Source organism: Clinocottus analis, unplaced genomic scaffold (genome assembly GCF_023055335.1).
Source record: "Clinocottus analis isolate CAN_PGR_092001 unplaced genomic scaffold, fCliAna1.0.p SCAF_19, whole genome shotgun sequence".
Taxonomy (NCBI): Eukaryota; Metazoa; Chordata; class Actinopteri; order Perciformes; family Cottidae; genus Clinocottus; species Clinocottus analis.
The window spans coordinates 2,784,496-2,811,486 of record NW_027175920.1 but is presented as its reverse complement, the minus strand read 5'-3'; the positions used below and the strand labels follow the sequence as shown (position 1 = coordinate 2,811,486).

The window sequence follows — 26,991 nt, the reverse complement described above, 5'->3', positions numbered from 1 at the left end:
GCAGGTCAAATCGTTTTGTTAACTGCCTGTATGACTGAATGTCACATAGTACTGTATGCATGCTATCAGATAAGGTCAGAAAGAAAGATATAAATCATAAACACTGACTCTGCAATGGTTAACAGGTGTTTGGAGGTGTCGATCTGGACCTCCATGTTGCTGTTTTCCAGCTCCATCAGGCTCCTCCTGATCTCCATCTGTTGGCGGAAGGCCTCCAGGAGCTGCTCCCTCAACTGGTCCATCTCCGCCCGACTCTGGTGGCTGGAGTGAGCCTGGACCTCCGCTACGAGAGATGAAGAAAGATGAGGGGAGGAGAATAAGGGGAATAGTCATTAACAACTAATGCATGACAGACATTAAGAAACAGCTACATTTGGCCGGTATTGTTCATGTGCTGGAGGACGCAGTCTGGACCTTTACCCTGGACATGGCGGATGTCAGCGCGGTCCGAGTTCAGCTGCCGGCTCGCCTGATCTGCAATCTTCTTCTTGAGCCGCTGGATCTCGCAGCGCAGGTCTGAGATGATGTTGGTGTACTGAGCGATGTGGTACGACACATGTATCAGGTTCTTCTTTACCTAAACACACAGCGGGGGATGAAAGCAAATGATACTCAAGATATTTATAATGTGTTTGTATGGTAAATGACACTACATGCAGAGAGGAAGAGCTGAGGATGAAACCTCCGTGGACAGCCCGCTCTCTCTCCTAAGCCTCAGTAAATAATCAAAATACTCTGGGATCTGCTTTATTGGCAACAAATATCTAAAAAGCGGTAATAATCTACTCTTCCTTTCAAATATATACATTAAATCAGAGTGTAACAATGCCACATTTTCCAGTGAAGTATTATTTCAAATAATGTAATGAAATGTTTAAATGTTTTATTGAATTTAATCATCTTTATTTCAACGGTAGTGAAGACAGGCGAGATGAAATAGGAGCTCTCACCCGTGTTCGAATGCTTTTGGCACGGTCAGCGTACGCCAGTGTGTTACGAGACTCCTCAAAGCCCACAGAGGCGGGGCTAATGTGGGCTATCATGACCGTTCGGCTGTTCCCGCCCAACGAGTCCTGTCAATCAAAGTCAAATAATACATTAATACCTGTCTGGATCACAAAATACAGTGAGATCATCCTGGAGTTGGTCCCCTAGACTTCATTAAACAGCTGTTACCTTGAGTAGTCGAGTCAACTTGCTGTCTCGATAGTTGACATACTTGTTGCCATTTTTGTCACTCAGGGCGTTGATGCAGTTGCCCAAAGCCAGGAGGGAGCGGTTGATGTGGGCCCCCTCTTTCAACCTCTGACCCCGATTCTGAGTCTAATGAATAGATAGATGGACAGATGTGAGTGAGGAAACCTCTGAGCTTTTATAGGTACTTTTTTTACATGTTTTATTACAGAGTAAACAGAGACAGCTGTTAGTAAATGAGGGGAGAGAGAGATAGAGGGAAAGCACGCAACAAAGGTCACCAGCAAGACTTTACGATGACATTGTCGTCAACTTGTTACTATAGTAAGCAACGTGATCATTCCTCCTTCTATAGTTAATATTTCAGTTATTTCACATGATAATTTATTGTATTTCTTATTCTTCTACATGCACTCCTTTTCTTTAAAAACAGAGACATGTTTCCTGCTGCTTCAAGCAACTAACAACTCTCTGTTCTGCTCACTTCCTCCTGGAGGCCATACGTGCTATTCATCAATAGCACGGCTGCGAACCTCTCTAATAGTCTCCATGGTTAAGTACGTGCTCTCGCTCGCCGACCGTTTGCATGCAGTGGACATGGTTTGCAGGTAGGTGGCAGTGGTAACACGGCTCACACGACAAGCCGTTCATCTAACAAAAAGCAGACTCAACTTGAAAAACTGCAGACAACATAAATACTGTTCACTTGACTACTTAAGAAGAGAAGGTCAAAGCAATAACAAAACCCCAGAAAATGAATTGTCTCGCAGATAGTCTTCTCTTCCTGAACTCTTCTCCACACAAGTATCGACCGCACAGCGCGACTCCGGAGACGACATTCTGCAGAACAGCATGAAACTTGCTGTTCTTGAAAAAAAACATTTTTTAATCATGAACGTCTTCATCATCTTCACTACTTTTGTTATGTGTGATTTTTGGATTTTTTTTTTTGTGAAGGGTATAATCTATAATAAATGTTCCAGCACACAGCGCCATCACAAAAGCGTGGCATCCACCCTCTGATTATTTCTGTTGCCGTCGTTGTCCAAGTGTAAAACGACCAGTTTAATTCTGTCTATTTAGAAACCTCCCGACAGAGCGCGTGTACGTTCACCTGTGCAGCTCGTTCGGAGCCGGCGAGGTCAATCATGAAGAGGCGGGCGAAGCGGACCTCCTGCAGGACGTCCCTACTCCGGCTCTGCTGCTTCACGGCTACTTGCAGAACAGCGTGGGAGCGAGAGGACGTCTGGTTGGCGGCTGTCGGCTCCTGTGTGCGCTGCTTGTTGCCCCTCATTAGCAATTCCATGATCTGAAGACAAAAGGACAGAGTCTTTGTCATGCTGGACGCTGAATGTAATATTTCTGATTAGAACAAACGAGGAGCAACGTCGTTCACAGTTGAGGTCGCTGGTCTGACCTCTTGTGCGTTGATGGTAGACACCTCTGTGATTCCAGCAACCTGAATCACGCCTTTAGAATCTTCCCTCAGATCCAAGAAACCCGAGGATGGATTCAGCAGGTCACGGATCATCTCATTGTAGATCTAAAAAGACACAGAAATACAGTACAAGTCAGATGAAAGCAAAAGCTTGAACATTTGCTCGACATATTGAATGTTCCTTTGAGAAACGAATAAACAGGAAGTTGTTCATGTCCTCTAAAAAGGCTCCATTCAGCCTTTCAGACCTCCAAGGTGGTACAAAAACATCAAGCGGTATATTTTCAGCGACATGTCATTTAGAAACCACAGCTTGTTGGGTGGCAGGCTGTCATTAGCCGGTGTCAGTGCTCTTCTTTCACGCAAAAGTGAATGAATGTGACGTCACTGACCTGACACCTGACGCAATGAAAGCCCCTAAACATGTAGAAAGGCTCAGGGCAGGAAGCGACGTCCTGGAAAGTAACCACTGGATGACTCACCGCGGAGGAGTTCGGTGCAATGAAGACAGTTTCTCTTTGTCAAGCAGACCCCAGCCACATATTGGCAGTATTATTTTTTCCCCATCTGTACTTTTTTTCTTATTGCTGGTGAAGTTTAAACAAGACTAAGAGTCAACATTACTCTGTAACGCTGTGCTGAGGCACAACTTGAGCTGAACGCAACTGTTAACAAGCTAACATGCTCAAAAAGACAATACTAGCAGGTATGATATTATATGATATTACATAAGATGGTATTATTATTATTATATACCATCTTAATAGCATGTTAACATTTAGAATTAGCACTCAACACAAAGTACAGCTAAGTCTGATTGGCTGGTCAATCATCTGGTTACCACATAGATGCATGAATTCGTCTTAAAGACTTTCGGTTCTCAAAGTCAATGTTTTTTTTTAACACAAGCTTAACATATTTGTATTCTACTACATACAATATGCTAGTATATATCCCACTTGTACATTTTGAAGCTTTTACAAGTCTTAAATAGCTAAATGAGACTATAAAACGTCGTCGGCCCTTAGGTTGATGGTGATGAAGTCACACAACCACGGTGCAGTTTGTTTAAAGCCAAAGTTAACTTTTTACAGCTGCCATTCACGGTTAAAAAAAAAGATCATAAAGGTTTGTGAAAACTATCCTTCTGAACAAAATGTGTCAGTATCATAACAAATGTTTCTCACAAAGCTTATTTTCTGCAATATTTCGAAAGAAAAATTTAGTGAAATACAAATGTTCGGATAGAAAGATTTGTCATCCCGGCAGCACTGTTTTGCCCTCCAAGACGCCAGCGTACAGTTTCTTGTTTCTTCATCGAGGGCGAAAAGAGACAGAGTATATTTATTTGCATTCAAAGTAAGTGCTTCTGTTCATGAGTGTGTGTGTGTGTGTGTGCTTCTGTTCATGAGTGTGTGTGTGCTTTTGTTCATGAGTGTGTGTGTGTATGTACGTGCATCAGAGACCGCACGCATGAAAGAGAGAGGGATTTAAACAAGAAACGGAGCAGATGTGTGTGTGCCCATCGCTCACTCAGGCCGTAAAATGGCGTTTAACATCTTTGTGGCGAGTCAGCAGCGGCAACAGATTGCTCCCTGGAAACAGCAAACACACACGTCACACACACACACACACACACACTCACACAGCTTTGTGTCAGGATCCACCCTGAAGAGTTACGCAGGTCAGAACATCCAGACACGATGATTGGCATTTTGATAGCAACATTTACCTCCACCCACCCAGAGAGCTACTAAAGAGCCCAGCTTCAAAAACATTGTCAATCATGGAACATAATAATAGCTTTTGGCACGGAAAACACAAAATGTAATTTAAAATGTCGGATGCAAACCCTCCTCCTGATGGGCACGATTTGCACCCAGCAAGTGCTTAACGATGCCATGTTCATTTTCAGTCAGAGCTAATGCTTTTTTCACACTTTTGTATTCATCATCTCCTCTTTTTGTCTGTCTTGATCCCTTTATTATATTTCCTCTCTTTCTCATTTCCTGACAACATTTATGAACAAAACCTTTTATATTCATGTTGCCATCTTTGATAGAAAAACTAGGATGGCCAAATGGTTCGCTTAATAATAGAATAATATCACCTGTGTTACAAAAATGAAGTAGCTGCTACAGTCAAGGTAAAAACTGTATTCATGACTATGAACACATAAACCAAGACAACTTTGTACAACTACGCTAACTTTAAAATGACAAATTTACCTCTTTCCTATAAATGGGGACATTAAGTCCCACCAGTGAGGCTCAGTTACTGCTATCAGAGTAAAATGAACCAAGTCCATCGTATCCAGTGCTATTAGGGGATTTGTCATTAAACACACAGTCTGAGCTCTACCTGCATCTCGGTAATGAGGTTTGGATCCGCAGCCAGCAGGCAGACAGAGAAACCCTCCATCGCCAGCCCGCTGTCTTATCCGCGGTTCATCACGAGTGACAAAGGCAGAGATTATCACTAAGCCAACGGGAGCAGAGATCACTCCACACCTGAAAGTACCGCCGGCTTCTGTGCAACGAAAGCACCTCTGCAGCCTCCAGTTCAGTTACAAGGACTGTGTCGTTGTCGCTTTCAATCCACAACCCAATGCTCCAAAACCAAACTCCATCTAAAAAAAGGCCCAGACACACCAAGCTGACCCGAAAGAAATAATGCGAACAAAGTCCGAGTGATTCAAAAGCTTTGGATCATCTATTAATTTGTGAAAAAAAAGGATCCACTTCAACATCGGCTGCTTATCGACAGCGAAAACACACATTCTGTGTCGGCGTGAGAGAAAACAATCGGGCAATAGAGTCCAAAGAATATAATTAAGAGACGTGTGTTTGCTCGGAATACAAATTTAGAAAGTGTTTGATTGTTTTAAATGGTGTTGTTTTTTTGGACTGTGATCTTTTGTCTGTCGAAGAAGAAAGAAGGAAAACAAGCCTTAATGGTTTTTTAAAAAGGCAGCCGCAGGCGAGGCAAGTGTATTTCTGCAGCGTATTTTTAAATATTCAAAAGGCAATTCAAATTAAGAATTAAAGAAACACGATGGCATATGAAAACACACATACACCAGAGCGTAATTAACGTGTTCTGCAAAGTCTGTTCATCCGAGTCTGGGCTGCGTTAAAGGATGCATGTTCGGCTCATTTCAGACGTGAAACAAGCGCCGGGCTAAAGTAAAAGGACACCAGTGGTATCTGCCTGCAATTGGCAGTAGCTAACAACCGCAGATCTTATCTGTGTGAACAGTGGACGGCGGAGGAAGAAGAACAGAGACGCAAATCAAATGTGAAGAGATCCGAAGAAATCTTGAAACTGAGTGAGCAATCATGTCAATGGCGACGAATATTCAAGCTCCACTTTAGGTTAAACCGAGAGACGTGTCCTCGCTGTCGCTTTGACTCGATCCCGTGAGCTCTTGGATGATAATAAATGATAATAACTGTGGAAAGAGGAAGTCTGACCTCCAGATAGGACATGGAGACGCTGTACAGCATGTCGTCGCTTGTCTCCTCGATGGCACGGAACAAGTCGTTCAGTGTCCGAACGTAGATGCCCGGCTCCTTGTCTGTCCCCAACATGGTGTACGTCTTCCCACAACCTGAAAAACACGTGTTTAACAACTTTATACGATGATCACATGTCAATCGTGCGGCCCCGAAGGGTTAAGATACCATTAGGAACCAAAGTAAATACTGTATTTTAAACCAAACCACCGGAAGAAAACTAAACGTTAAAGCTAAAAGCTAAGTGTCCATATGTACTGATTGCAAACACACACACACACACACACACACACACACACACACACACAGTCAGTGAGGCAGATAAATAACGTGGTAGAGTAATAGTGCTCAAATGGTCTTTGCAATCTGCCCCCACCCTCTGGAAACATGGAAGGTGAAGCATGACTCATTTTCTCATTCGAACTGCACTGAAAAAAAAAAAAAATTAAAGGATGTCTCACCCTTTTCCTCACAGAGTGCTGGCCAGCTGACTCATAAAGAGGCAGACCAGAGATTATGCACCAGAAAGATAACACGTGTAATTGGTGGTTGATCTACCTCCACCCAGACGGAGCGCTTAGTTAACTTTGTTCACACACACACACACGCACGCACGCACGCACACGCACACACACACACACACACACACACCTGTGGGTCCGTAGGCAAACACAGTGGCATTGTAGCCTGATATGAGGCCCTCGATCAGCCCTTTGGTTGTGGCTCGGTACACCTCCTCCTGCACAGAAAGAAGTAAGTAACCTTGAAGCGATGAAGTTCATATTCCAGCGGACACATTTGTTTGTTGCCTTTTTTTTTTTTTGGAGTTTTACTTTTCACTGACCTGATTGGCCGAGTAGTCGAACGCCACGTCAAACATGTACGTTTTCTCCCTGGAGCGGTTGGCACGCAGGATGTCATCAGGGTCCTCCATGGGGTCCATGAGCACCACCATCTGAAGACGAAGAGGTGAGGAAGAGAGATGGAGAAAAGAGGGACAGAGTTTGAGCGGGCGTTATGTCTTCAAGCCCATCCTGGCATCTGCGCTGCAAATTCCCTTTATGATGTTGAAAAAGTTGCAAAAGCATGAACAAAAGGACAGACGAAGGGTTACTGCAAAATAAACATACTGTCGCATTTACATCCAGCTGGGATTGGACGGCTCACCGATTAGAGAAGGATAACCTCATTGGGAACTACTGTTGTCATTTATGTTTCTTTTTTTTAACAAACAACAGCTGGAGCATCAGCTGGCAAGACGAGCTGACAGAAAAAGCAGATGTCTACTTCTGAAACACTGCGCTCGGTATTTATTTCGGTAACATTTCATGATTAAGGATTGTAAGAAAAAACACAAATGGAAATGTCATGGAAGGATGTCTGCTCCAGCGTATGAAAGAATGTACTTGTGACGAAAAAACCGGCGCCTGTTTAGATCATGGACACTTCATCGTAAGTATGTATGCCAACGGGGATCCACTCAAGCCATCTGCCATACTCTAAACCCCGGCTATCGAATGCACCTTCATACTGTAGCATCGGGAGAAGAGAAGGTCAGCGCCGCTTGCGATGGATGAAATTTATTTATTTTTTTCTTGCGACAGTCGGAGGAGCAGTACTTGCATTCACTGTTGTATGTTAATACACAGAGACTGACACGTCTCTTTGTTCCAATTGTGCTTTTAGACAAAGCGTATGCCTCACCCACAATCATTAGCAAATCACAGCTCTCCAAAAGAACACTTCAGGGACGAATTCTGAACGGCACGACGTCAGAAGAAAACATCACAATGCTGTTGACGATCCCTCCAGTCGCACTGAGAGCCGTCGGCTTGACGGGTTGCCGACAGCTTCGGGGGAAATCATCCCTCTGTTGTCGGGGCTGTGAATCTCCTGCTATGCAATTGCTAGAAAAGTCAATAATAATAAAAGGAAAAAAAGACCAGGTAGAGAACCCTTGAGTTTATTTCAGACGTGACAATGGGACAGCTGGGAGTTTGGCAGCTTTTTTTCTTCTATTTTTCGCTGACCAGCTTTGTTTCGGCAGTGGACCTGAGAGCCCTCTGAGGCCTGTAACGCTGAATCACCCGGCTCGTTTGATGACCCCCTCCCTCCCCCACCTCAACCGCTGAGCCGCTCACTTTGAAGCCCCTCGATTGAAATTCAAGGGGAGAGATACAGAAGGAAGAGGAAAGATGGAAGAGATGAGGCAACGCTTGCCCGTCTTTCAAGTTTCGTCATTAACCGGGCTCCGAATGTGCCTTTTCGTGCCGTTTCTTTTTCTACGGAAGCTCGGAGAGAAGATGGCGACCGATTGTGCTCAAGACAAGGTGGTGAGGGGAGGGGAGGGTTCTCCTCATCCTTTTCACTTCCTGCTTCCTTTTCTTTCCAGTTGCGATGACGCACATGCTCCAATCGCAATACACGGGAAAGATTTTGTGAACAATGGAGTACTTCTTTGAGCATCAGAGGCACTTAAGCCACTCAAGGCTCTGTCCAATCTGATGACCTTCAGAGCCAGTGCGGGTATATAGAGGACAAGTTTGTCGAAAAACTGGCAAAAGAGTGACGAGTTTCGTGAGTGGCATGAGGACATGACACGCATCGCAACGACCGCGTTCACGCGAAGGTGGATATGAGCCCGCCGTCCCCTAACAGTGCACCATGTGATGCTTTTGTCATCTCAAAGTCGGCCTAATTACCCATCATCTTCCCAACATGAGATCTCACGGCAGTTTGTAAGAGTAGCGACCAGACAAGAGTTGAGTGCCAGCGTGTGCTGCAGGAGCCCGCTGTCGGATGCGTAATGGTATTGAGGAAAAACATTGAAAATACCCTCAAAGGAGAGACCTTGGGCTGTCGCATACAATATTATAGGCTATTAAATCAGACTCTAGTGTGTGCAACATTGCTCGTACAGCAGGAGCATTAGGCATCATCTCCTAAATGGCTGATAGTCAATATGAAAGTAAACTGTCACAAGCCCAGTTGGCAAACAACCAAACTGAGAATAACAGCTATCATCTCGTCGAGATGACGCCATCTCTGACACGATGTCTTGAATTATGTTTCAATAAAGCAGAAAACACAATTTAGCAGTTTACGTCTCATCTTTTGTTCTCATACTGAGTAGAAAGTAGTAATCTCTTTACCGAGAACACCTGTTATTCCTGAGCTGCTGCACAAACAGTCAGTATTTTACTTATTAATTTTAAAGCTTCAATGTCCTCATTCACACTGAAATGTGTCTTCAAATCTTGACAATTTTTGTGGCAGTTAATTGTAAACGCAAGGAGGAAAAAAAAAAATGCATTTTCAACATGAACATCGTGCGTGAGTGCACGCGCACGGTGCGTGTGTGCGCTCCCTGAGAAAGCTGATGAGCACGCAACAACGCTCTTACACAATTGCATGTATTGTAGGTATCAAATAGTGTGCTCATCCATGCACAGTTTTGTCTGTGTCCGTGCACTTGGGGGAATCATTAAAGACGGAGGGTGTTGATAACACCTCTAGTCCCATCTGTCGCCCGTGTTTCTTAAGTTACACCACCTTCCACAGCTCCACCCGACATCCACACACAGCAGCTGCTGCTCAGGCAGATTCTATACCACTAATAAGTCTTCTGATAAGACTCTAAGATGCTCAACCTAATGACAGTACACTGTGTGGCAACATAATACTGGATGTCTTGGCATGTGCCTCAGGGTTTCGATGCCAATAATGGACTCCAGGTAACCTCCCCGTGATTAGACTTTGCCATCATACGTGCCCTTCTGAGTCGACTGTCCCCTCCATTAAGAGGCTTCTGATAGACAAGGTGGCTGGGGTGAAGTACGGGTCAGACTTCTGGAGTACAGAACCGGTTAAGGAGCGTTTGGTCTCATGGAAACCATTAAGTCTCCCACACATCCGTACAGTTGCATGGAAACGTTTACTCACACATGCATTGGCAACTAAGCAGGCAGCATGTCCCCCGTCCTCTGCAACAAGCAATTTTGTGCAAGCAGGATGGCAAGAGGCCTGACTGACCACGAGCGCTGAGGCCGGCACTCTCCCCACGCACACCAGAGCGTCTGGCTCGGTCTCCCGCTGTGTCTGGTCCACTAAAAACATTCAGGCCAAGCTGAAAAAAAGATGTCAACGCCATTCAGTTTGGTTGAGCTGCAACATTCAGGCGATTAATTAATGTACAAAAGGTTTTTCAGCAACTATAGCAGGACTCAAATGTATTTAAATGTATTTTTATGAAAACCAAAAATTAACTGGTTCCAACTTGTGAATATTTTCTGGTGTTCATACTCATTTTTGTTGGTAAACTGAAAATAGTTTTGAAGTGTTTATCAGACAAAATAAGATATTTGCAATCATCACAAACTACGAAAGCTCCGCGGGCGATCCCGGTCTGGTGCCATCGGATTAAGCCTATGATTTATTTCCACTTGGATTGACCAACAATATGACGTGGCCACGGATCAAAGCAGGATCTGACGAGCCGGTCCAACTGTCGGCTCTTCATCAGCGTTAGAGAAGCTCACCGAGTCTTATTTGCTGTACCTGAATCAACTATGACTCAGTGGACAGCTGCACAGCAACCACTCTATAAACACAACTGGCACAATACAGCAAACACACAGAACCTGATAAGATTAATAGAAATGTTCTGGTGTTGCTGTTCATTAACACAGTAGTGGGCAAGCTGTAACTATGGCAATGATTTGGCTGGGACTCGGGCACAAGAGCACATTTTCGGCTTCTCTTACCTCATCTTCATCGTCTGACCTTCAGACGTTGTCTCAGAAGACTGTTATTTTTGCTTAATAGTCACATGACAGTGGAAACTACTACACTACAAAATAGAAACAGAAATAGAAGTGTGAGTCCTCAGTGTTATTTCCATAACGCCCATGATGGTGTTAATTCTTTTGACCTTTAGCAACTTTATATCTGCAGTTCTATCAGAAAAGCAGCGACTGGTTCGCTGGTCCAGCTTGTTAACAATCTTTATCTCTCAGTTATGGTCCAGCTGACTGATGCCGAGGTTAGATTTCCCCACTGGGATCTAAACTAGTTGCTCTTTTCTACTGGGACCAATCGGCCCTTTTCCATCGGCCGCCGAAGCACTCGTGGCCGGCACTAACAGAGACATTAGTGACACGAGCGGACCGGAGGGACCCCGAGACCCAAACAAGGTGAAAAGAAAAGCAATTTCCTGGTCGACGGCGTCTGTAAAGGTGGTGTCGTTTTTAATCACGCTGTCCCCCTTTCACAACGGACATCACGAGCCAAAGGCACTTTGCATCTTTAACATGACCCCAGGGAGAGGGGAGGGCGAAACAAATGGTCACACCGTGAGTTTACACACAGTCACAAAAAAGAGGCTCCTAAAATATTCATCTCCTCACAAAGATCAGCCAGAGTCAAAACAGCAGCTTGCTTATGCAGCGACATGAAACCAATTAGCGGGGTGGTGTAACGTAAATGCCATGAAGGGCAGTGGGGGGGCGAGGTGCGATGGAGCACCCTTTGCACGGCACCTTTTCCCGGCTGATGACTTTTCTAATCAACAGGACCTGCTGTTCTGGTCGTTAGAGCCGCGGGGTCCACTCAGTTGGCCATCTTGCTGATTATAGCGCCGTTAGCTCCCACCGCGGATCCATAATTCAAAGCCCTGGATGTGTTACGGTTTCACGAGCCAGCCGGCCCTGGTTGGTTCTCCCTGACTCGCTCCCAATATCGTGTGCCAAGTGGCGAAGGCTGCCAAGACAACCAACAAAAGTCAGCAGTTGTGTAGACATCAGCCGCTTTTACAGGCACTGGTTTCATTGCACCTGAATGATGGCTCGGATCACTAGTAAAATGACAAAAGAGCAAATGGAAATCTTAATCATATTAAGAGCCTGCAGTTCACTAGCTGTCACTCCTACAATAATAACACACAAAGTTTGATTAGAAGCTAAATGAATGTACCATTAAAGTATTTATCCTTCGTGATCATCCCACACTGCCTTCCATCTGCTCTCACTGCCAGCAGGTGAGGCCGGAGAGAAACTGAAGACATATCTTGTTCAACATTTTAAGTGTAATTAACAAGAAGATAAATTACCACTTAAGCAGCTACACATGCTGCTCCAAGCCTGATAAAATGAAGAAGATAAAAACCCAAAGACACGACGACTGCGGATGGAGAATGACTCTGAATCGGAGCGATACCACCTGCACACACTGGTGTCACATTTATAGCTTACGTTTGTGTCTCGTCTTTATTGCTTTGGTTTTAAAAAGGTCATGAGGTTACGACCTTTTTTTTTCTCCCCTTCCAGCTCATAGGGTTGAACGTGCATGTATCGGAGAGATTAAGAGACAGGCTTTTAACTGTGGGTCATGTATCAGTGTGTAATATCTAAAGTGCATCTTGTTTTTCCCCCCGTCGTATTCAAACCTGATCTCCATGCGACTTTGTGTTACCCTGAAGGTTTTAATTCGGTTTCAACTAATGCTGCAAAGGCTCTATTTTAATCCTAGAAAATATTTACAATTGGATCTAGATGTGCAAAGAAATACATCTGGTTATTGATAGAAGAGTGCAAAATAGTTGCATTCCGCCGTGCCCCCATCCACCCCTTATCTTCGGGTTGCACAGTGGCATACAGGCAGAGCCGTTTAGCCATGACATCCGTGTGCTGCGTTAAGAATACCGCGAAGAATTAAGGATCGAGATCACAAAAAGAAAGCAATCAGGTCTAAGCGGTGACCTTAACAGGGCGACCTTTCAAGCTGCTCTTTCAGAAACGCAACCGAAGCCTTGGAAAGTCCAACGGGCACAATCGCGGCTGGTTATCTGATAGAAAACCTCAGAGCTGCCCTCTCTGCACCCCAACAATGCTACTGTATATCCCATTTCAGGGGCTCTGGGTGATCGTTGGCGTGCGTGCCGGATCGCGGCGTACCTGATACCGGGTGCTTGATGGCAAGGTCTGCTCTTCATTTGTGGTCACTTAAGACGTCTGGCTGTGGCAATCGAACGCCGGATCAGTACAGTCAGACGCTGCAAGTCAGACTCAGACACTCATGTATGCACCTGCAGACACACACACCCAGAACATTGTGCAACAACACATCCTTAAGATCCAGAACTCGGTGGCAGAAATTGATTTTTTTTCTTTCTTTCTGCCACCTGTCGACGTTTCCCTTTTCTTTTTCCTCTTCCTTGCTAATTACACCCTCATCATGTCCGTTTTGAAGCATGTCACACAGATGTACTATTGGAGAGCACGGGGACAGCTGGTTACAAAGGACAAGAGGAACAATACAGTAATTTGTCATTCATGAAGGGAATTAATTGAAAACCCCCCCGGGGATCGCAGTTAAGTGTGAAGATGTGGAGGGGGGCAGGTTCCCTAATGTCACAATCAATGTCCCCTTCAAAGTCAAATAATGATGTCCATGTGCCAGATGTTTTTAGTTCAAAGTATCACAAACTTCTTCCTGTTCCTTGTGTAACACATTTCATTGGTATTCATCACAAATGTTTTGAGATATCCTGCAAATCAAGAAATCCCCAAAGCACAGGCTCCTCGGCTGAAGTAATTACGCTAATGAGCAGCAAAGCTATTATGTATCCACTTGGTGCCATCGCTAACAACAAACATCCGAGGGTGCAGCAACAGGAAGGCTCAGCAGCTCAATGGCAGGAACTGGCACAGGCCGCCGCCGGCTGTCGGAGGTCAGACATAACCCTGAGTTCAGAAGCCGGAGGTCGGCCCCGACATCCGTGAGCCGCACCGATCTCCTCGCACGATTAATGTGAACCGCGGATTAATGACACAGTTTAACGTCAACCATCACAGTGTGAAGTAACAGCATTTACCGATGATCGTTATCCACCGATATTCAGTAAATATGCGACGAGGACATACAGCATTTGTGCTTTTCTAGCTGCCGATCTCTGATGATGTTACATTGTAAACACGGAGGGCTTTTTTAACGCTAACAGCACCGCTAACGGCTAACGAACGAAGGCTCCATTCAATTTCATTGTGATGCGTTCAGGCTCTTCAGTGAAACTTTGTATTGGGTGAAAGTAAATTATAATGTAATCATGAGGCGTTCACATGTAATATCAAGAAATGTAGTGTTGGTGAGAAACTTGAATAAATCCAGTTTTTCGAAGGACATACATATATATTGGAGATGGATTATGATCCATTTACACAAGCTCTAAACAGCGTATTATACATCAATAAAACTATTGACAAGATTTGTTTTAATCCATAAAAACACAATACTTTATTTCCTAATCATTTGAATTGTGTGTTTTTAAGAAGAAAATGCAACTTTAGATAGATTATTAACTAAAAGGGTCAATGTCTTGCCACAAGCTGACCTTTCGAGTGCCTTAAGAACAACTTAGGAGTAAAGAGGAAGCTGCACTTTTGGAAAATAAATAATGGAGTCAAAGGAGAAATTTCAGGATTAAACTCTAGTGGAAACCCACAGAGAAGGCTGCCTTCACTCAGAGTCGTATATGACATTTTGTTTGAAATATTCCTGTATGCCTGCTACAAAACACCGTGTGATATTTAACATCAGGTGAGATATTGTTGACAAATCTCCTTCTAGTTACTCCAGCCACATCTGTGTTCATAATATTGCATTATAAAGTGATGACAATTATAACTTATAAACATCCAGTAACGCTGAAATTATAGTATGCCAACAAGTGTGACCACTCAAGCGTTTCAGCAGCGGCTGTGAAACGGGAATAATTGCAGCCTTAAAATGAAACACGTGAGGTACTAATTTAGATATGGAAGTCAGTCTGCATCCTTTCAGGTGGTCTAAGTCGTGAGAACACTGTTGCTAGGCGACTGACTGCAAAAATGGTGAATGATAGTTTTATATATTTTTTTGATATACTGAAAAAAAAAACTTTCATGGGGCTTTAAAACAAATCAGCTACCGTCACACCTCAAACACCTGGCGCATCAAAACAATGGCAGCTATCAGCTGACGCTTCGTTGACTTCGCCCATGATCACATGACATCTCAAATGATAGGTACAGGAGTAAAGGGGCTGCACGTTTGCAAGGTTTGTACACAGAATTTTAAATTTTAAAAAAAAGGATGCACACTCGAGATCCAAAATCACCACACAGCTATACCGCTTACCCCCAAAGAGAATGACGCAGAGTTCTGCAAAATTAAAGTAAAGGATGAAATAAACTTATAAACTCATCATTGGCCTGTCGTCTCTTATTTGAAGTGAACATTGGGCCGGCATTTCTCCATTCATACATTTGATGTTATAAACATTTGGTAGAGATGAATATGCATCATCTATATCAGATGAATCTGTTTAACAGAGCAGCATCTTTTTTCCCATTTTAATGGCTATAGTAACTATTTTACTAATTTTACAGCGTTATGATTTACTCTCACCATTATATAAATCTATTAATAGATTGTTTTTCTGCCTTTAATCTATTATATTGGGATAACAAAACCTATAGTTTTGAACCTTTGGTAAGTAATGCCCAGTGGAGGGTCTTTTCAGTGTGGCTGAACGATTGTACACTGCATGCTATTTTCGGGCATTTTAGTCCATTTTTCTTCCATCAGGCAGAGTAGGACATGTCGTCTGTGTGAAACACAAAAGCAGCCATTAGTATTTACGAGTAGCTTCACGTCTTCAGCGTCGACAGCGCGCACAGAACTTTCCACTGGGTTTTTCAAAAATACACAGCACTCTGTTTTCTGAAGATGAAAGATCTCGCGCACAAGAATAAAGAAACCGCCCCCTTGGACAACGGAGCTCATTACGCAGAAAACGCAGTTGTCGGATAGATGAAAAACAGACACACAAAGCGGGGTTTGAGTATGCAGTGTGCCGACACTAAGTATCCCCTAAAGATATCAGGATGCACATTACGTGTTAAGTTTGCTGATATAATTTAATATGCAGACAGAGGCGACAAACTTTTGGAAAACATATTTGGCTTTTGTTCCTGTTTAAGGAGTTTTCAAATGTTTGATTAACATCTGCTGGCACATGTGTATAATTTCCTGTTATTACACAACAATCATGTACATTGTTCTTTTGCAACTGTAAAACCAGAATGAAAACTTGCAGTCTGAGCTGTTTGCCTGATTATTACGTCTTATGTATTTTTACTTAGAGCCTCAGTGCGTTCTACGTTTCTCTGTCTACGACAATATCGTCGGCCCAATTCATTAGCATGTGTGCATTGAGATTCAGGACTATTTTACTAAAAATTGGATGTTCTTGATTAAGAAACAGGATGTGGCACAGTGGTCATTTGTAAAATTTCTAGATGCAGCCCCTCGAAACTAAACAAAAAAAGGTAATTGTTCCAAAAATGACTCATCCCTTTGTGATCTGCTTCTCCTGTGGATCAGGTGAGGTCGGGCCGCACTACTTCCTGATTACATTTCCATCATTTAGTTTTTTCTGCAATGGCAGTCAGTCTCCTGGATGAGCCTTGCCAGACAGACAACATGTTGTTATGACTGGGGTATTACGGAGAAAACACCCTAAGAGATTTACTCCCACTGCTGCCTTAAACCGGGGGACTTATGGGAGGCACCGTCTTTGTAAACACGCTGCATTCAATACGTAGCTGCAAACGCGTCCGTCCTCGGTGCAACCTTGTTTCTCTGTCCCCATTTGCCACCTGTCGCTCTTCCAACCCACCACGCTCTGTTTCTCACAACCCGTCCCTTCACATTTCATGATCTCGGTACATTTGTTTAGCTCTCATTCAGTTCAATTTGCCTGTGTCTTTAGGGGATTTAGAGAGGACGATTGACGATCATGTGCACTTTGGTTGTTGCGAGAATCAACTTAGGACCTATTAGCGATGCTACAATTGACCAATCCCTGCCTGTCCTTCTGGCCAGGAGTCCAATAAAGACAACACATTGATGGCCCCGCGGCTGCTTCCTGCTTGTGTGGGCACTGCGAGGTGGTCATGGAGAAAGCAGGGGGGAAAACAATGCGCTCCTGATTCTGCTACACACAACAGAGCACACACACCGAGTGATCTGCTCCTTTCACATTTATGCTTTTCCCCTGAAATGGAAAAGATGCTTGCGTAATATGCAACACAATTAGTTAATGAGGTTACAGCAAAAGCCCTTTGGGTAGTTCCTTTTCATCAACCCCCTATAGACTGCAGAATGACTCATGCTACGCTCAAGGACACAGGATGGTTTTGTAAGACCTGGATTATATTACAGTTTTTTTGTTTTACTTGCTTAATAAACTCATTGTGATTCCTCGGTGTATCCTGGTGTTTAAAGCAAAGGCCTAGCTGAGCTCCCAGAGGGGTTAGTCAGGAGCAGTACGTGCGTTTTCTGGAGTACTAAAAGCTGTTCAGAAGAACTCACAGCAGGGCCACTCCAGCGTCTAGTCTCCTTGAGAGGCCGCTTGTGGTGAGCCGCCACGCCCTGCCCTCTCGACGAGATTAGGAGTGGAAGAGCAGACAGGGCATTGAGAAGGGATCACGCACAACTCGCGCAAACCCATGCGCAGGACCGACACACGCCGCAGCCCTCGTTTGTAAAAGAGACTCCAGGGAGGGGCAGCGGTCAGACGAATCAGAGAGCGAGAGAGACAGAGAGAGTGTTGCATAGGCAGCAGGGAAGTACCAGTGGAGTCAGGAGGACGTATGCAAAACGAAGATTAGCCACTTCCCGGGTGAGACGGTCTATTTGTGTCGCGAGAAAGTACAAGAAAGCGGACTAGCTTACGCGTGTAACTCAGAATAAACTCTTTAGTGCTTGGTGTTCACTTCTGCGTCTCCGCTGTGCCACACTTGCATTCCGGGTGCAGGTCTGCTTCCCGGCTCTCTCTCTCTCTCTCTCTCTCTCTCTCTCTCTCTCTCTCTCTCTCTCTCTCTCTCTCTCTCTCTCTCTCTCTCTCTCTCTCTCTCTCTCTCTCTCTCTCTCTCTCTCTCTCTCTCTCTCTCTCTCTCTCTCTCTCTCTCTCTCTCTCTCTCTCTCTCTCTCGTGGAGGTTAAATCTTCACAGCGAAGAGCGACATGGCTATTTGTAGTTCCTTTCCCTCTCTTGTTCAACCGGGAGGCTATTCAAACACTCTGCGTCGTAAAAAACAAAACAAAAAAGCCTCTGTGTGGACAAAGTGCCTGTTTTCACCCAGATTTTTTTTAAACAGGCTTTTATTGTGATGAACTGCACTGGAGAGAACGTTTCCTTCAGCCGGAGAACATTCAGACAACATGGAAACTGGGTTGTTTTTATGACGATTTTGAGCATTTCTTATGCATGTTGCTCGCTGTCCTTTATTCTCCAAGCTTCTTCAAATTAAAATCACATTTTCTAGTTCTTTTTTTCCCATTCAACTCTTCACAATATTTACATGTCGTTGTCCACTGCCCCCGAGTACACTTCGGTCTTGAATTGGTCGGAAACGTTTATTACTTTAATTAATTTAATACCACGGTAAAAACAGAAAACAAAACAAAAAACACTTTGAGCTATTGTTCGATTAGTTAATGAACAGGTCATAATATCTATTTTGTATTGCTGTGAAGGTTACATTGGATATCATGATAATGTTATATTCTACCATCGCCTAATACACATTTGTGCACCAATTTCAACCGATTTGAACACAGATTTATTGTTCACAGTGTCATGCCCCCCTCTAAGGTTCATTTCCTATGTAACATACTGATATTTGTTCTGCATTCGATGGCAGCAAATTGCATTTCATTTGGAGAGCGGCTTTCTCATTCACAATAATATGTTCTCCACGGGGAGCTGGTTTAGCTGAATCAGGCTAACTCCAGTGCAGCTTCTGAAAGTGAAAGCAATTTAAATCTCCTTTCACTGACAAACCTGTGTGGAGGGAGAAGACAACTCTACACGGAGCACTTAAGGAGTGGGATCTGTACTGTCAATTCATGACATAATGTCATCAAGGAGACTTGAACTCGTACCAAGTGCATGAATGCTTATTGTTTTTAAAACACACTTGATATTCAGAAAGGAATCACAAGGGAAATTGGCACTTTTATTTTGATTGCCTGCTGGCTGACATTCTCTCAGGGATCAGAATGAATCACCTGCCTCACAGGGATGTTCAGATAAACACATGAAGGAATACGTGGTTGGAAAGTCCTTCTCAGTCTCTACTCCTCTGATATATCTTTAGTCACGACGCTACAAGTCCACCTGGATTTGCCCCCCCCCCCCCTTCCCAAACCTCTGCTTCCATACGTAGGACTGTACGTAGAGGGACGCGAGTAAAAACAAAAACAAGCAAACAATGGCGCTGACCTTGTGTGTGTGTCTCCATGGAGACAAGGCCTCGCCATAAAGCATTCCCCACTGTGTGCAACTGATAGGCCGAAGACATGCTCGACGGGTTGGAGGGCGAAGTGAGACACATCCTGCGGGGTGTAAACACTCTTCCCACGAGCTATACATTCAGATCGACATGCGTATGAATACATTTACGGATGTGATCGCTTTGAGAGTTTTTAATAAGTAACCTTGCATCTGTGTAAACACATCGAAGCTTTAAGAGATGCTTAGAATTAAGGATATTCTGCAGTGTATACCTAATCCCAGATATGGTATCCTATCTGATGATAAGTATATGAGGGGGATGAACATAGATTCCCCGTTTAGCCTCTTAAGGAGGGGTGACATCACCTTTTTTAGTCAAAGGTGGGACAGCGAAAATGTCCGACAAAGGCTATCCTGTGTCTACTGAAGGACCATACTGGTGGGTCTAATAGTTTGGCTTATTAATTAATTAAGTCATGAATAAAGTACCACCAAAAACTTTTCAAAGTATATCAGCCAAAGCAAGTTTTATGAATAAACTTCCATTTATTTCAGAATTCAAACGTCCTCGATAAAAGTAATTTTATTATTTTAAAGTGGCAGTTACTTCCTACATCGGTTTCAATTAGAAATCAGACCGCCACAACTGTAGCAATTAAGCCTACTTGTATCTTGTATACAGTTTGGGATAAAAGCCACTTTTCTACAGTATAAGCTGCACCACCTGAGCCATTTAAGATTTAATTCACTCGACCACCTTGCTGCACCTCTGACCCGTGTGCCACTCGCTCAAGGACAAGAAAAAGCCCATTGAGCATAACAGGTGGTCCATGAAGGGCAGAGGCTCGGTCCCCTGAGTCTGTCAGTGAGGGAGCCAGAGAGAAAGAGAGCGAGAGAGAGAGAGAGAGAGAGAGAGAGAGAGAGAGAGAGAGAGAGAGAGAGAGAGAGAGAGAGAGAGAGATACAGCAGGTGGCAGATGGCTTAACCTGAGCTAAAACCCATCCAATGAGCTCATCTCTGCAGGCTTAGTCAGCTTCAAGATGTCTGTTTTCTGCCAGGAGAGCCAGATCTGGGTACTCTCACCGAGTCGTCCCAGTGAGCCACGAGCACCCTGCTAATCTGTCTGAGCACGACATGTAGGCCATATGTCTCACAAACAAAGTAGACGGTGCACTGTGTCGTGTATTTGTGGACAGTCAGCATGTGGAAGGGACAGTAGATATCTGCACACACTAATTAATGTGGGACTTGAGTGACGGCTATAGGTAAACAGATTCTGCCTTCCAGTAGTCTATAATCTCACAACATCCCTGTGTTGTTGTTGTGGTTGCTCTCTCTCTACTATATCCCCTCCATTCGTGTCAGGGCAGCCCAGGTAAGACGTTCTCCAAACATATACATACACTTCACTCAACCACACTGTCTTAATGACAAGCAAGCCACTAATCCTTTGCGGTAAACACGCCTGAGTGGACCTGATCCGACCCCATAGAGACCATAGTGTCGGTTTGTAATTCTCTCCACGGACATAATACAATATGAACTACGCTATTCAGGTATAAAATCAACACACTGCAGGTCAAGTCGAACAGGAGACGCACAATAAAACATGTTTTTCTAGCTGAGGTTTGGTCGTGCTGGAGACGATAACAAAGCCTTGTTATGGTGGCTGTGTCAGCATCATTTCCACCTGCCTACCGCTATGCTCTAATCCCCATGTGCCCGAGCCTATTTTAATGATGTCATGGCATACAGAAGTGCTGATGTTGTCCTTAAGACTCGGCGTAATTCGATTACTTATGAGAAGACAAACAAGTCGGGTCTCAGCGCCGGTGGATTATCGCTTTCTAGAAGTGCGCTCTTGTACAACCCTTCAACGGCATGAGAAGCCCCTACTAATCACACACTTGGAGGAATATAACGTTTCCCCTACAGCACTGTTACGCCAAGGCAACTCCGAGCCACCATGTCAGCTGTTGCTATGCTGTTACTTCTCCGGATTCGTCTGCCCCACCACCTGTACGCCCAATACCATCTCAATCAGTCGACACCGAGAGATAGACAACTCAGCGGGTTGCCAGCTCATAATCATTTGCACTTCCTGATCATCATCCCACACTCACACTGTTAGCACTGCTAAATAGTCTCCAAGAGGGGCCCGGTCACAAGCGAGGGCTGCTGGTAAACATGGTCCCTCTCATATGGTCACATGGTAACAACCTCATTACATGCTCAACACAGCGGCTGACAGAACAAGATAGTCTCAGGGGCAGTAATCAACTTTGAGGTTTTTTTTTCTTTCCATTGTTGGAATAGATGAATCCACATTGCATGTCTCTGTTGTAATTCGTGAGATATCTGGAAGACGGCGTTCTGCTGCCGGTGCATAACTGTGGCCGTCATAACCAATCTATCTAATTCTGTTAATTCAGAAACATCCCTGTAGTGGGTTCCTCTAATGGAAAACACAATTATCAGAATGGCTCGATTGAAAGCGGTTTACTTGCCAAATCAATTAGACAGCCATCTCATATTGAGTAGGGATGAACACAAAACAAGACTGTTGGGAATAGAGTGAACGGTCGGGACAAATTTTTCAATTATTAACCTTTGTATTTTTACATGTCAACATCTTAAGTGATGGAAATATACTTTTAACTGAAATGTCTGATATATTACTTTCATTCTCTATAATTCTACTGGGTATTTTATTCATCAGTTGATTGATCACTTGGCCTGTAGAAAGTCAGAGGAAAAAAAAAATAACCATTGCAATTTGTGCTTTAAAAATAATACTTGATTAATGTATTGATACTTAAAATAGTTGCTGATTCATTTTCTGGTAATCAATTAAACACTGGAGAAAAGTCCTGGTGTTGAAAATATTTTAAGATGACTAATAAAAACCGTCGCTAACACAAGGTAAAAAAATGCTAAAGACAGAATGTTTCTTTGCAATTAAAATTGACTGGGCTGGATCCTGCTTTGGGACGAGTAGGACAAAATTAAGATGGGAAAAAAGTTCTTTCTAAAAGACTGAAGTGACTGATAAGTGAAGAAGGAGTCTTCTTCAGAGCTAAGAGAGCAGAACGAGCTGAAGGTTTTCTGGGACATGCACCTGTTTGTGAAGACACCGGTCATATTATCTGCTAAGAGAGTTGTTTGGTTGCTAGCTGTCTACATCCCTCCAGCACTACCGTTTATTGTTTTGTTTACCATGTTTTTATTGTTTACTACAACTGCATTTCAACGCGTAACTACAAGCATTAGCAACAGCAAAGTCCTAAATTGAATTATAAATGAAGGCTGGTGTGGAGGTTGGTGTAGCGGGACATTAGTTTCAACACAACTTTCTGTTCCATAGATATGTGTTTAGTGTAGTTTATGCACAGGGTGGCATTAATGTCTGGAAAGCAAAGACATTTCGAGACTGCTCTTCCGAGAGTTTCCTCCCAAAGCACTGGGTTATGTACTCGGAACAAACTACACTCTGAGAAATGGCAACGAATCGTACGGCTTGATCGTACGACTAAACTGCCGGTTGTGTTACTTTACACATTAAAGTCCGTCAACAGGTCTCTGGCTTGTGAACGCAAGTTGTTTAAAAAGGCTTTTGCGGCTCCAGAAGTGAGCCATGTTGAGCCTGATAGATTGCGTCAAGTGTCGATTTGAGTAGTTTGAAAGATGGAGAAAAAAATAAAATACAATGTGTGGGTGTAGAGTTAGTAAGGAGTGAGCTCACCGGACCCTTGTAGCTGCTACTCATGTCTACTTGAGACTACATTAGCTGTGACTATAATAGCGTGCTATTCACAGGACTCTTGTTGGCAATGGTGCATTGTGGGTAATGCGAAGATCAATCTGGCTCTGCTGCATTGATTTAGTTCTTTCTTCTTTATTGTGTTATTCTTTAACTGCCCATTGTGAGTCTGGCAGAGGTATAAAAAGGGAAATATTTATGAAGTACTCTATCAAACCCCTAACTGATTGACTCCATACACTGTGATATAAATCCATAACAAGAGAGCGCTACTACTTGCCCTTGTTGTAACTCTTTGTTATATTCAAGTCAGACAGAATCAAAGAGACTAAATTTATATGTTATTTATATTATCATTATATATTTATTACTTGCTAGGTTTGATGTATAAGATATTGTTTATATTGTTTGCTTCAATGATTTCTATAGTTGTTTTGTTGATGTCGTCTTCATATTTTTGTATTTATTCATCAAAACGAACGTCTTATGGAAGACGTGTTGCACAGCTCTGCAGTGGTTGACGTCCAATTAGACCCCGGGCTTTCACTGTGGCGAAGCTTTCAGCCGTCTGCTCATGAAAGAATTTGATTTGCGGCTTTCTATCAGTCGTTAGAAAGGTCACTCTCTTTGCTACAGGTCTGAGTCATGCCACATTCATTCATAATTGAATGAAATGTGACATTTGAGCTTTTACAAATGAGTTGTTGTTTATTTCTAAAAAAAGAAAACACAGCTATTGACATTGCAGAGGTCCCTGCAGACACCTTATCTGTGCAGCTTCGTCACAGAGAGGAAGAGGCTTCTGAAACAGAGACAACAGCTCACACAAGCACAGCCACAGCCACTGACCCCATCACTCACTCACCTGCATGCATACTGTATGCGCACAGAGGTGAACAGGTTACCCACACACACACACACACACACACACACACACACAGAACTTACCTGGTCGTCCACTCTGTGGGCCACGATCGTCGCCGCCTCCTCCTGCTCAGCATCGCTGAGGGGTCGGATCCTCAAGGCAACCTGCGGCACAAAGAGTGCATTTTACTCCCCCTTCGATTCAACCAAGACAGAAATATTTCATTTCCAGAAATTGTACGTGAAAAAAAAGATATATTGAACTTTGCCGCGATGCGTAGGAAGATAATTGACAGCACATAATAGTACTGGCTTCTAAGATAAATGTGTCTGGAGTCTGCGTTGATTCAGTTGTCGCGAGAGGAGTAATTGGATATGCAAATGTGTTGAGAGTACTTATTAGTCTAGTTCTGAGCTGGAAGAGAGTGTGGGACAGGAGAAAAATCTGGGTTCATTCGCCAGCAGCAGCGTATGTGAAAATACTCTGCTACCTCGAGGGAGAACGCCATTCATTTTAATCAGTTCACAAGTTGTGAAGCCAGGTGAATAATGCTTCAGGGAAAACCCCTTGAAGAATCAAGGTTATCTTTGAGATCTAGACAATGAAATGTACAGCAATAAAGGTCGTGTAGAATTTAAGAGATGGTGTAAAGAAAATACACTACTGCATTGCATTAGTGGGATGTAGGCTTATCAAAGCTTGACAAAGAGTAAGGACTAAAAGTCGAGATATTCTAAGAAAAAAAATACATCTCTCCAGAGTTGCCCAAATTCATGAAAGGGCAGTACAAAAATTGCATGTGTAATCTTTTTAAATGTCAAGCACAGGATGTAAGATTTCTTTTTTAATAAATGATACTCACATTTAGAGAGTGCTGTGCTTAAACCTACGCTAAACGAAGTTCAGTCACTTGGAAACTCAAAAGTGTTCAGATGTACTTCTGAGGATGAATGTGTTTGATTGTATGTGTTATGGATGGGTTGACTATCCAAACAATCTCCACATCCCACCTTTAATCATTTTAACAGCCTGATTAATCAGTTTGTCCAAAACAAATCAGAGCGGTGACATTTTGAAACAATCACACACACGCAAACAAACACCAGTAATTTCAGAGGGAAAAATAGCCTTCCCTTTTGAACACTGGGTAGTATTTGGCAGATACAAAACCATCAGTTGAGTTGAAATATGTATTATTAGTGTACTAATATACTGATGCACAACCACCTTTTCATACTTTATCTCCCTGCAAAGTTTCTTTCCATGAAAACATTCAGAGATCGATAAAAAAAGGTTTTTTTAATGGCCGCAAACGGGATGAAAACAGCAGATATCAATTACAGTGGTGGTGTCCTCTACCCAGAAGCTCATGTGCACGTGACCCACAGACACGCAGGTAAATGCAAAAGGGAATAATACAGCGCTCGCCCTCTCAGCACCCTGTAGAAAGTGTATTACACGCTGGACAAGCGAGAGGCCAGGCAACTGAAACAGCCACTTCAATTATTCAGGTATGAGCTGCAGAACACAGGGCATGTCGTGTCAGGCTGGGGGAATTGAAAATATAACACCAACAATGAATGTTGTTAAGAAAGAAAAAATAAATACTTCTAAAAAATACCTTTTTCCAAAGCATGACAACTGTTTAGGTTTTTGTCCACATGGTCATAGAGGCGTTACATATATGTTGTGCTGGTGTTGTTCATTATATTCAGAGGTGTTTCCCTCATTTACTCTAGTGAAGGGCTCACTGCATCAATTGTAAAAACATTTCCAATGCAAATTATTACAAAAATAACCCAAGGCACACTTGTTGTTTTTTTGCTTGGGTATTAATTAGATAAAAGATCAATAATAAAATAAAGCCATTCTAATCTTGTACACACGTTATTCTTTTTGAAGGAGACTCTATTCCAGCCATTAAGTGAGCCCTTAGCGAGATAAAAAAAAAAAAGCACAGTACACCTGAAGAGCACCTGCATGTGATCCTCACAGAGACCCCATTGTCTTTTGTTCCCCTCACTCATGCAGGACAAACAATGAGAATCACCTCTTAAAGAAATTGAACTATAACCTCAAGAACAACATTTCAAAACATTGTCAACCCCCTCCAAAAAAACAAACAAACTGGACCTTATGGGCATCACGTGATCAAACGTTATGGCCAAACTGTATCGGGTTGCAGATTGTTGGTTGTTCGTTATTGTACATCACATGAGACCATATGGTTCACCGCTGGCAACAGCTCGCTCGTGCAAACTACCATCTCGCCTAAAAAGGGATAACTCGGCGTATAGTTTGAACTCACAGTTAGTTGGTGCTCCTTTGATTCCCCCGTGTCCTTCATGGTCACAGGGTGGAGGCTGAAGACGGTCAAAAGCACGCGGGACACGGGAACATCCTCCTCCTCGCTGTCGGTACCTGCATGTCAACTCCTCTTGAGAGGAAGAACAAAAAAAAAACAACAAAAAAAAAAAGCACACCTGCAGCGTTCCGGTCTCACAATCAACAACTCGCTCTAATGGACTCCGTCGCGGGCGGAGGGGTCTGTGACAACAGCCACGACCTCTCGTGTTACTATCAGTCCCCCAGCTCACGTTTTGTCTCCTTCATTCCTTTCCTTTCCTTTTCCTTTCCTTCTTCGTCTGTCTAAAGTGAGTCGACGGTCAGCCACCTCGTTTCCACGCACGCGGGCTAGAAACACGAAACACGGGGATAATTTATGGCGGCATACGAGGAGAGAGAGACGGCGATACCAACAGCTGCCCACCTGCCTCAGTCACCTCCTCGTCCGTGTGTCCTCGCTCCTCTCCGCTGCCCCGGGTTGCTATGTGTGTGCGCGCGCGTGTATATGTGTGTATGTGCGCGCGCGTACGTCGTTGTC

General features: G+C 43.6%; 1 protein-coding gene across 2 annotated transcripts in view; it reads right to left on the bottom strand.

The window, feature by feature from the left end:
* kif19 (kinesin family member 19) overlaps positions 1-26,945 on the bottom strand; it is a 31,498-nt gene extending 4,553 nt beyond the window's left edge. The window contains exons 1-12 of one of the 2 annotated variants that reach the window (XM_068583824.1): positions 26,878-26,945; positions 26,416-26,801; positions 24,191-24,271; positions 6,992-7,102; positions 6,799-6,886; positions 6,106-6,242; positions 2,612-2,737; positions 2,309-2,503; positions 1,177-1,323; positions 951-1,073; positions 421-577; positions 109-283 (exon numbers count right to left, since the gene is read on the bottom strand). In XM_068583824.1, the coding sequence (XP_068439925.1) occupies positions 109-283; positions 421-577; positions 951-1,073; positions 1,177-1,323; positions 2,309-2,503; positions 2,612-2,737; positions 6,106-6,242; positions 6,799-6,886; positions 6,992-7,102; positions 24,191-24,271; positions 26,416-26,454 (1,379 nt within the window). In that variant the 5' untranslated portion in view covers positions 26,455-26,801; positions 26,878-26,945. The remainder of the gene's footprint in view (positions 1-108; positions 284-420; positions 578-950; positions 1,074-1,176; positions 1,324-2,308; positions 2,504-2,611; positions 2,738-6,105; positions 6,243-6,798; positions 6,887-6,991; positions 7,103-24,190; positions 24,272-26,415; positions 26,802-26,877) is intronic. The other variant, XM_068583826.1, reaches the window with a different exon arrangement.
* Between the last annotated feature and the right edge of the window lie 46 nt (positions 26,946-26,991).